A 12,138-nucleotide genomic window follows, 5' to 3' on the forward strand; every position below is an offset into this window, starting at 1 on the left:
AATTTCAGATACGTGCAACACGGCAAAAGCTGTTATTACAGATGGAACGATCGCATCTGGAGAAAAAGCAAGCTACGTTTTTGGAGACAAAATTGTGTACCAATGTAACAGCAACTTCGTTATGGAGGGAAACGATTTTATAGTCTGCAAAGGATCTAAGTTCAGCAGCGCAGTTCCTACGTGCATAGGTTTGGTTTTTAGGGAATATTTGATGATAACATAAACAATTTTCTGGGTGCAGAAAATAATATCACAAAATTTACCGACCCTTCTATGATACTGTAATATAAATGATTCATCAATTTTTTATATGCACATAATTGTTATCTTGCACTTGTAAACATTAATAACGACCCATACAATTTGTAATTTTCAGCCGTTAACACAAACTGTAACGAATTCACTGTACAAAACGGAAAACTCAGCAATAAGCACCCCTACTTTACCAATGATGTAAGTTGACTTTTTAACGTATTACTATAAATTATAAGTATGGAAAAAAGTAAAATCTAATAAAATCATCATCATATCTTATGTGTAATGCACATCGAATCGGAACAAGAACCCTAAAAGCTATAAAATCGTGGATACATAAAAGCCTGTATAAAGCTCCGGATCACAGAAAGCCGCCACGTAAATAATAGCCAACCTCTGTGGTAAATACGAGATGGAGAGTGAGAGAGAGAGAGAGAGAGCTGCTGACTATGCCTCATCATTGAACATCTGCACAGGACGAATAAGGGATAATGGGCCGCTAGTTATATGCTTCAACACTTTATATATTCAATACACTTTGTTCGGCTGTGATGTACCCCCTGCAGAGCAGGGACAAAAGGATTTCGCGGCATGTACGAAACCGCGAAATTTCCCATTCTCCGCGACAAATCGCGATTTTTTACGTTTTCCGCGACAGATCGCGAAATTTCCCATTCTCCGCGACAAATCGCGATTTTTTCAGTCCTCCGCGAAAAATCGCGCATTTTCCTTTAAATCTGAAGACCAAATTTGCGCATTTTCCTTTAAAACTGAGGACCAGTTTGCGTATTTTCCATAAAATCTGCGGGCCAAATGTCACGTTTTCTACAAGTATTAAGTATATGAAACTAATTACATTTACAGCCTTCCGTGAGTTCCGATTGTAGGTACATTCTCGATACGTACCTCTGAAGGCGGAGCTTCCGAGCTTCCGGAGCTTCCGAGATCGTATTGCGAAGGGAAGGCCTGCCTTCTGAATTCGCATTACAAGGGGAGCCCTCGAGTCCAAAATCGTGTATCGAAGCGTATGTGTGACCTTTGAAAACCGAAAAAAATATTTTCGGCTCATAATGATCAGGGTAGCATGAAACATGAAAAAAAGTAGTTTCCAGAAAAACTTTGAAAAATTTTGACTTAAAAGATTTTCGGTCCGAGTCATTCTCGATACATATCTCTGAAGGCGGAGCTCCCGCTTCCGAGCTCGTATTCCGAGATCGCATTACAAGGGGAGCCCTCGAGTCCAAAATCGTGTATCGAAGGGTATGCGCGTGTGAACTTTGAAAACCGAAAAAATATTTTCGGCTCATAATGAGCAGGATAGCATGAAAAATGAACAAAAGTAGTTTCCAGAAAAACTTTGAAAAATTTTGACTTAGAAAATTTTCTGTCCGAGTCATTCTCGATATGTACCTCTGAAGGCGGAGCTCCCGCTTCCGAGCTCGTATTGCGAAGGGGAGGCCTGCCTTCTGAATTCGCATTACAAGGGGAGCCCTCGAGTCCAAAATCGTGTATCGAAGGGTATGTGACCTTTGAAAACCGAAAAAATATTTTCGGCTCATAATGATCAGGGTAGCATGAAACATGAACAAAAGTAGTTTCCAGAAAAACTTTGAAAAATTTTGACTTAGAAAATTTTCTGTCCGAGTCATTCTCGATACGTACCTCTGAAGGCGGAGCTCCCGCTTCCGAGCTCGTATTGCGAAGGGGAGGTCTGCCTTCCGAGATCGTATATGGAAGTTGACCAGTAGACATATAAAACTTGACCAGACGACATAAAGTTGACCAGTAGACGTATAAAACTTGACCAGACGACATAAAGTTGACCAGTAGACATATAAAACTTGACCAGACGACATAAAGTTGACCAAACGACATATAAAACTTGACCAAACGACATAAAGTTGACCAGACGACATAAAGTTGACCAGTAGACATAAAAAACTTGACCAAACGACATAAAGTTGACCAGAAGACATACAATGGATTAAGAAATCGAACTGTATGTTAAATCAGTGTTGTTATTGAATCGTCACTTGTCAGATATTTCGTCATCGTTATTCGCTTGGTATTGTATTCGCTTGTTATAATGGACCGCTTTGTGAAACGGCCTGCCGACAAACCGGCTGGACCTTCGTCTAGCAAATGCTCGAAACAGGCTAAACAGGGCAATGTAACAGCTTCCACGAGAGTGGCTGAATTTGGCAAATCATCGTTTTATGCTGACAATGGGAAGCTATTTTGTAGAGCATGTAATCTCGTCGTAGACCACATAAGGAACAATCATGGGCTTCGCTCGGGATGTGGTTAGAAAATCTAAAAGGTTCGTGCAGGGGGCCGGGGTAAGGATGTCGTCCAGGTTGATGTAAGCTTCAAGGGGTAGAGGTTGGATACTAGATGGGGATAAACTAGGATATGGGAATTGGATTGAAAAGTTCGTAGTATTCCATTGCTATAGTTGTGAAGTGTAGATGGTCGAATGATGATGTCTCCTGTCGTCTGTTGAAAGTTATATAGTATCGATAACGAGATTATTATGTCATACAGTACGTATGACATTGCAACATTTGAGATCATGTCAAAAGTTATGGCAGCTCTTGTTGTTATGGACCCCCATCAGCCTGTATCAGATCATATGATCAGTCCCGATCGCTCCTGATCCACCCCTTGGTCTAACTTATGGTCTAACTTATGGTCCTGGCACAGTCCCGACTGCTACCGCTCCTGTACTTAGTCTAACGTACGATCCTGGCAGCAACATCTCAGATGGCGGAATAGATTGGAACTGCAACACTAAACAGAACAGAAACTCAACAAACATCGAACAGACACCGAACACTATATACTACTCTAGAAATGGTTTGGACACTTTAAATGATTGCTGTAATGGCCCTTATCAGTCGTACAAAGAGATAAGGACAACTATTTGTAAAAGTACATTACACGCAATAGAACACATTAGGATTGTAATTGTACATTGCACAAGACTTTTCGAGCTAATATTCCTGGAGTTATTGCAGTCCTGCTTTAAAGCATTGATGAATATTGTAGGAACGTGCATGTATTATTTTGATGTATGGGGTAGACAAGGACATGACTTTATAGTGTGGTTTTGGAATGTGAGTTATAGTTTCGAGCGTTTAAACAGCAATTTAATTTATAACATATGCAGCAGATATATCTCTAATGTTATGAATGAACTTAATGACGGTTTTATGACGAGTATGTTACGGTCCTCTTGCTCAGCCATGTCACTGCTGCACGCCTCTTCTAGGTTTCGTTCCGCGCCCGCTGGTCTTTCCCAGCCAGAGCCCACCAGTAGAGCTCCGCCTCCTCGCGCCTTGTCTCCGCATGCGTCGCGAACCGCGTCTCAACTGAGTGTACTTGTCTTTCAGCATAGCAACTCCCCCACATACACTCCTCACAATCCCACTCACAGTGCACAGTGTGACAGATTAGGTAGTGACCGGTCTTTGCGAGCTGGGGACTGGTTTCAGATAGCTGTAGTTGTCCTTCTGAGCCTCTGCTTCCTTGTTGCGACGCTCATAGCCGTTACTTTGCTGCTTTTACTTAGGGAACTCAGAAGCAGACCACTGGCCCCTACCGTTCCTGTTTACGTCAGTGAAGAAGTAGAAAACCAATGTCTTAGTTCTAGTAAAACCTCGTGTAAACAGATCTCTCAACCCGGTTGTTTTTCCAACTCAATTTTTGATTTCTCTGCTTTGAAACTTGGTAGTTTGTTTCCACCACCTTGGCTGACTAATGCAACAGTGATGATGGCGAACGGCTCTGGGAAAACAGACGAGGCTAAAGAATCAAGTGAAACAGAGGATAACGACACTGATATTACTGAAGTAAGTGCCACTGAAGGTCTCCTGAAGCCGACCAACAATGTGCTATCATCTTGCCAGGAAACTCCCGCCAAGAAGCTCAACAGACGTCTAAGTAACGTGAGCTGGGGTAACACTGAAACAAGTGATGATGCTGGATCTGAGTCAAGTCTTTCAGGTTCACAGACAAAGAGTGATACAAACAGGCGGAGCACAGTGTGGATCAGAGATGACGGTGAGATATTTCTTGACAAAGGGAAGTCCTGCAAGCTTGGTTACATAAGCGACTACATCAGTACTGAGAGCAATGCTAACCTTTGTGCAGAACTCACTGCTACTGTTGGGAAACTCTGCACACCAAGCAACAAAGATAGGTACAAAATCGTCCTCAAACATGGTGTGGAGACCAAACTGACAGATGTTGATCTAAAAAAGGGGGCAAAGAAGCTTAAGAAGACCGCAACCCCTAAAATGTCTGAACTATCCGTAAACCTGGACGAACCGTCTGAACTTTGCTCTTTTGTCAAATGCCACCAGGATCGTATCAACAAAACGGTTGAGGACGTTTTTCAGTTGGATGTTAAGTTTGACAAGACCACTATTTATCGGATGAGTGACCCCTCACACAGTATTCCATACGGCAACACTAGCCAGGAAAACAGCAATTTCTCTCCAGTAGTTGCAGTGTTGGCACTTGGTCTGAAGGATCCACGCCCCATGTACATCAAGACCCAAGCTGGGAGTCAAGTAACCCACAAAGCGGCCCTTATGTCTGGCACGTTGTGCGTACTCAGTGGCAAGACAGAGTTGAGATACAAACGCTCGATACCTAGAGGTTGGGGAAAAGTAGAAGAACAGTACTTCCTGATATTTGAACAGAAATGTCCAACAGAAACTGACAGCGCCCTCAAAGGTCCGCAGAAGAACCCTCAGTCAGACATCACCACGGAACAGGCTGAAGAAATGAACTTCCCCCTCCTTAAGACTCCCCCCACTGTTGTTCGAGTAACGTCTGTAGCAGACAACCTGGATTATGAAGCAGATGGAGGACTCCTGCTTGCATCAACGATCAGTGCAGTTGTAGGGAAGATGGATGAGGGAACGGTAGATAAGGAGCTCATAAGAAGTCAAGTCTCAACTGCAGGATCTTTATCTGAAAAGCGGACAAGACTTCAGAACAAAATGTGCATGTCAATCGGGGAACTCTCCATGTCAGCAGCCAATAACTCGATGTCTCACGGCATGAACTTCTCACGATGTGACTCCCCGAGGATCGAAGACGTGGAAATGAAAGATGACATTGCATCAGTGCGTAATGCTCAAAAATGTGTGGAGAACTCTCTAAAGCATGTTGTGGATTCCATCGTATCTGTCAAGGCGAATGTAGCAACTCTCCAGGAAGCGACCAAACAACAAACTCAAAAAGAAATCTCGCCTCACCCAACCAGCAACACCGATGTTTTGGATGCGATAAGTGATTTGAAAAGTGCAGTGAGTGATTGCAACAACAGAATCGACAATCTGAGCAAGACAAATGTTTTTACACAAACGATAAAGGAGTGCAATGGTAAAATTGATGACCTTGTGGAGAACATAAACGGCACAAAAGATGACCTTCAGTCAATGAGGAAGATTCTGAACGACCTTAGTCAAAATGGAGTAGATATCATGAAGAAATCGGTGGAAGACATGGGGAGCTACTACAATAGTGTCTTCTGCGATGAAACAAGGGAGCACATTAAAGACATCCACGCGTATGTAACACACCAAATGTGCGAGGTCGCAATTCAAACTGACCCTTTGATAAAAGAAATAGCAGCGTTAGGAGACCAACCGAACCTAGCCTCGCCTTCGCCCAAATTTGGTTTCCCCGATCCAATAAAGCCCTCCCTGAAAGTCTTGGTCGAAAGTGGGCAACCCATCAACGTTTGGCTTGTTACCGATTCAATTATGAGACACATTGATGAGTCATGCTTGGAATTTAGGAAATATAGGTTGAATTTCAAAAGAATTGACTTTACATGTAGTGAATCACTGACCGGTGAATACATGATGGGGAGCAAAATACCAACAGAGAAGCCTCAACTAATATATGTACATCTCGGCATCAATGATATACACAAAGGAGAGGACATTACCAAAATCATCGACAACTTCAAGATCTTTAATGAAATGCTAGAACTAGTATCTCCCACCACCAGACTGGTCATCTCTTGCCCCCTACTGAACGGAAACACCTACCAGAACCGACACGTCTTTTCCTTGAGGAGATCCCTGTCCTTATTGGTCAATCAGCAGCAAGACGAGGACCCTAAAACAAAAAGGATTTTCCTTCAGAGAAATGATAAGTTCTTCATTAACACTCAGTCCACTTCTAAGCAGAACTTGATGTACTTCCGCGATAATCTCCATCTATCAGAAAGAGGAATGCATGCAATCACCAACACCATGAGAGACACCCTCGACAAGATCTTCAGGGAGTTTGAGCTTCCAGTCTAAATTTTAGTCTTCAAATCATGACCACCAACCCAACCTCTTGAAAAAATACTATGAATTTACAATCCAAAATTATAAGCTGGAACATCCAATCAACAAATACAACTTTTGGCTCTAAGTTTGATGACCCTCAATTTTGTGCCGTCTTTGACAAGTTTCCTATTGTCTGCCTTCAAGAAATAAGACAACCTGTCAAACACTCGGGTTACAGGTCCTTCAATAAAACCCGCCGGGACAAAAAACATGGTGGCGTATGCATAATGGTCCAAAACGAAATATCCAAAGGCGTTAAACTTGAAAAATCCACAATTGAAGATGTTGTTGCCTGTAAACTTGACAAAAATTACTTTGGCGTAGATAATGATATATTCATTGTTAACTCATACATTAAGCCAGCTAACACTTCCTCTAAAAACTCAAATATTTCGGGCTTTGACACCATCCGTGAACTGGACCAATTTCTCAATGTTCTTTTAAGTAAAGGTGATGTCATTACTTGTGGTGACTTCAACTCGCGTATCGGCCATGACATTGACTTTATCAAAGAGGACAAATGTGGCTACGAGAGCTTCATTCCCCTGCCAGAAGACTACACCCCACAAGAACTTCCAACCAGGAACTCAAAGACAAAAAGTCGAACAATTACAAAAGACCCTTTCTAGAAATGCTTGTCAATAATGAACTCCATATTCTCAATGGGAGAACTTTAGGAGACTCATATGGTGACTTCACTTGTATTCAGACCAGCGGTGCCAGCGTTGTTGACTACTTTATTATATCACCAAACTGCAGTAAGTATCTAAGTCATATGACAATCCAGCCGTTCACTTGCTTTTCTGATCATAAACCACTACTCCTGGCACTCAACTTCTCTCCTTCCAACACTCTTGTAAACACAAAGGCACTCCATAAAACTTACGCTCGAGCCCCACTTCGTTACAAAATAACTCCTGATAGCCTTTCAAGCTTACGGGATACAATGATGGACCCACTTGTGGAAGAATGTTCCAAAAGCCTCTTAGAAACAGATTATCCCGAAGATCTCCTAGGTACATACAAATTAAACGAAGATATCACAGTACACTTGAACAAAATAGCAGACAAATGTCTCCAAAAGACCAAACATCCCAAAATAACCAAAAAGGGATCAATAAATAAACAACCCTGGTTCACACAAGCCACCAGAGAAGCTAAAATATCTTGTACTCGTGCAGCTCAAATTGTTTCTGATTTCCCCAATAGCGATTATCTTCGAAAAAATTTTTACCAAGTAAAAAATACGTACAAAAGTTTAATTGACCGTACAAAAAACAAATATCTTGACAAATTGAATACAGATATTGAATCTGGTAAAATTCTTAACTGGAAACAATTCAAAAAACTGAAAAAATTTAAAGGAAGAGTTGACAAATTTGATTGCCATGACATGGACAACTTTCAAAAATTCTTTGGTAAACTTTATGCCAATGCACATAGCACCATAACTGTAGAGAATAAGGAAGAAATGCTTCAAAATGCAGAGGCTATTAACAATAATTTCCAACCATCCCCTGCACAATCAATACTCAATGGCCAGATCTCTGTGGACGAAATATCTACTGCGATCTCTTCACTCAAAAACGGCAAAAGTTCCTCGGAGGATATGATATGTAATGAAATACTGAAGACCTTGTCCACAACAAACACACAACTCCTTTGCAAAGTCTTTAACCGCTGTTTGGACACTGGAACTTACCCATGGAACAACAGCATTATTACACCCCTACACAAAAAAGGCGACAAAGATAATCCAGACAATTACAGAGCAGTTGCTGTGAGTAGTACAATCGGAAAACTATTTTCGACCATCATGTTAAACAGGATAATCAAGTTCAAAAATGAATACAACCCGGACCCCATAAATCAACTTGGCTTCGCTAAAGGAGCTCAAACATATGACCACATACTCACACTCAACACCATTACGTCTAAATACAAAAAGCTCAAGGTTCCCGTCTATGCTGTTTTTGTGGACTTCCGGAAGGCCTTCGACTCTGTTTGCCGTGAAGCTCTTTTCTTAAAATTAGCTAAACTAGGTATCACTGGCAAAACATTTAATGTTCTTAAACATATGTATAAAAATTCCACTGGCCAGATAAAACTATCTGGATTTGTCAGCGAAAAATTTGATATCAATAAAGGAACTGAACAGGGTCATCCACTTTCCCCTGATCTATTTAAGATATACATCAGAGATCTTTCCCCTCGACTAGAATATGATAACTGTCCGAAACTAATGAACCAACTTATCAGTCACTTACTATGGGCAGATGATCTGATACTCTTGGCACTGGACCCCAAAACCCTCCAAAAGCAACTCGATGCTTTGAACAATTTCTGCTTGGAATGGGGCGTCGAAATTAATGCAGATAAAACTAAACTCATGAAATTTAATGCCCGTTTTGATACTTATCAGCCGGTTCCCCTCAAAATTGGTGATCACTTGTTAGAAGAAGTCGAGTCATACTGCTATCTAGGAATCGAAATACACAAATCCGGCACATTCACAAATGCCCGAACTGAGCTCAAAAAGAAAGCCATGCGTGCACTTTATGCCATGAAAAGCTCAGTAAACAAATCCAAATTATCATTCCGCTCTCTAACAACACTCTTTGATGGTCTTATTAAACCTATCGTTCTTTACGGAGCGCCTATTTACACACCTAACATGGCTATCATAAAACACATAACAAAACAAGTCGATCTCAATATGGATGCCGACACAAAAACAAAATTTCAAACTAGTATCCTCAAGAAAATTAGCCTTCTGAACAGCGAAAAAGTTCACCTTCACTTTCTTAAATGGTCACTGGGGGTAAATCGTAAAGCCAGCAACGCAGGCGTCTGGGGTGAGTCAGGCCGCTACCCATTAATCTATGAATGTATTAACCTCACTCTCAAATATAGCCAACGTTTGAAAAATCTCAAAGATAACTCCCTTGTCTCCTTAGCTTTCAAAGAACAGATGAACATGAAATTGGACTGGTACAGGGGTTTGGAGCCTGTCCTCGCGCTAGACCCATGTTTCTCTACCGATCATGTCACAGCCTACCGCACACTCAAAAACAATCACTCCAAGTTACTTTTCGAAAGAAACCCGAGTATCGCAAAACCACCAAAAGAGGACTTTCTTATTCACAACGGTTTCAAGAAACGAATTCCTCCTCAATCAACACAACCCATCGGGAGTAAAATATTCACACCACACGTCATTACTAAAACTTTGAAATGTAACTTTAGAGAATATTGGGGGTCCTGTATCAACACTTCTCGGAAATTAGAATTCTATCGTGACCTAAAATCCAAATTTAACAAAGAGTATTACCTAGATAGTGTCATTAAATATGCAGACCGTGCTAATATCACAAGACTGCGGATCAGTGCACATCGACTCGAAATTGAACTTGGCCGATATAATCAAACTCCACGTGACGAGCGAATATGCTCCTGGTGCAATATAGTCTTAGGTTCTGGTATTATTGAGAATGAAGACCACTTCCTTAACCATTGTGATCTTAACGCTGCATCGAGGCGAAAAGTCCTAGACAAGATCCAGTCACTCATATCAAATCCAATCAAACCGTCTGCGACATCTTATTCTGTTCACAATGTCATCCCTGGAGCAAACGTCCTCAAATTCATCAGCAACAACAGTGAAATCATTGAACTTATCACGAACGAAAGTCAAGTCCACCTCACGAGAGTCGTTGCTAGGTTTGCCACTACGTGTTTTAACAACCGCAAGAAATTTGTTGACTCTCTGGCCAGTACATGAACAGTGAACACTGAAAATCACTGTACCCGCTTTTGTTTCTTTTCGCGCAACGACGAGTGCAAACTGCAAAGTGACCTGGCTCAAGCATTACAGCATTACCAAGGCGACTGAAAACAAAATATTTTATGTCAAATCTTTATTTTTCACTTTAGTTAAGTTATATTAATATAATAAATTCAAATCTTATGATATTGTTATTATCTTAACAGTTACTATTGTAGCTCAAGATTTTAAATTTGTATTCCTTGTATTCCTTGTATTCCTTGTATGATGAGATCACATCCTCATGGGACATGAGCTGATCAAATAGAATAGTCAAAGAATATGTGAACTCTAACTAAGCACTGTAAATACATTATTTTTTGCCGCGATTTTTCGATTTTTTTGCCGCGAATATTCCGCGATTTTCGAAATTCCCGCCGCGAATTAGCCGCGAATTAGCCTAGTTTGGCTTGTCGCGGTGCCGCGATTTTTGGCCAAAATAACCGCGAAATCCTTTTGTCCCTGCTGCAGAGAGAGCTATCTAATGTCAGCAGGACAACAAAATGGTCACTGCTTCCCTCATATTTATCCCAACAAATCGTCCCTCCCATTTTAAGGGACTTCAGGAAAATACAACCGAATTTGTACGATAAAAACTAAAAACTAAAGCCACTATAATTCATACAGCCACGTCACCGGTGAGTGCACCAACTGCCATGTAAACCACACTATGTCTAGTGATGAGAGCCAGCGTGTACGTGCAGTAACCTTGTGTAATGATAACCCGGAAACCACCACGCTACACTGAGAGAGAGAGAGGAGTAAGGGCTATTAGTTGAGTGTAGTATAATTTGGGTAGAATCATATTTTGGATATTCCGCTCTGGGAGAATATTCCAGAATATGAGGGCAAAGCTTTGTACAGTCTTGTATAATGTATAAAGCCTTATCGGCCTGTAATGGAAGGGCTTTATTATTTTGTAGAACGTTGAAAGGTCTTACAGGGACGGTAATTAAACCTGTGTGTTGCATGCTCGTATAATAGCCCTGACTTAGGGTGGGTTTAGGGCACTATCGCAACAGAGTTAGTTATTCTACCGAGAAACAGAATGACGATGATTTTAATCCAGGAATCAAGAAATTTCGAATAAAAGAGAATGAGAGAATAATATGATAGTACATGCTTGTTAAGCATAGAATTAAATCACGACAATTTGAAAGTAATGTATCAAAATTTAGATTTCACCACCAGCCACCTATTTGCTACAATTATAACGCACACACTTTTCCTCAGAGAGTAAAGGTGACATGTGACACAGACTTCATCCTCAGCGGTACCAACCCTAGGAAGTGTGTGGCCCAGAGTTGGGCGAGAGACGCACCTACTTGTACTAAAGACGGTAAGGGAGTAGGGACCGGTCACCAAAACGTAGGGGGGGGGGGGGGACCAGGGGTTTATTAAAGCTTAGGGTATTGTAGCAATCACTTGCCCCTAATCAAAAGGCTTATACATTATGAATATGTGAACGATCCCATATGATACTCCTTAGAATCCCTATTCGATAATTATTTTGAGGGACAATAGTTGACACTAAGAAGTAACGTTTCCTACAAACACAGCAACCTCACCACATCTTGTGACGTCTGTCATCTTTAGTCTCATAATTTCAACCCCACTCCTTAGTTAGTGCTTATAACCAGTCCTCTTTGTACCCCTAACAAGCTCTCAAACAGTCTAATGTGGTCACTCTCTGTTCTATTTACA

General features: G+C 41.2%; 1 protein-coding gene across 2 annotated transcripts in view; it reads left to right on the forward strand.

The window, feature by feature from the left end:
• Positions 1 to 12,138, forward strand: part of LOC134811887 (sushi, von Willebrand factor type A, EGF and pentraxin domain-containing protein 1-like) — a 52,788-nt gene that overhangs the window by 27,610 nt on the left and 13,040 nt on the right. For both annotated transcript variants that reach the window (XM_063819001.1, XM_063819012.1), the window contains exons 17-19: positions 9 to 188; positions 377 to 453; positions 11,668 to 11,773. In XM_063819001.1, coding sequence (XP_063675071.1) covers positions 9 to 188; positions 377 to 453; positions 11,668 to 11,773 — 363 coding nt within the window. The remainder of the gene's footprint in view (positions 1 to 8; positions 189 to 376; positions 454 to 11,667; positions 11,774 to 12,138) is intronic.

Source organism: Bolinopsis microptera, chromosome 1 (assembly GCF_026151205.1).
Source record: "Bolinopsis microptera isolate Bmic1 chromosome 1, MBARI_Bmic_1.0, whole genome shotgun sequence".
Classification (NCBI taxonomy): domain Eukaryota; kingdom Metazoa; phylum Ctenophora; class Tentaculata; order Lobata; family Bolinopsidae; genus Bolinopsis; species Bolinopsis microptera.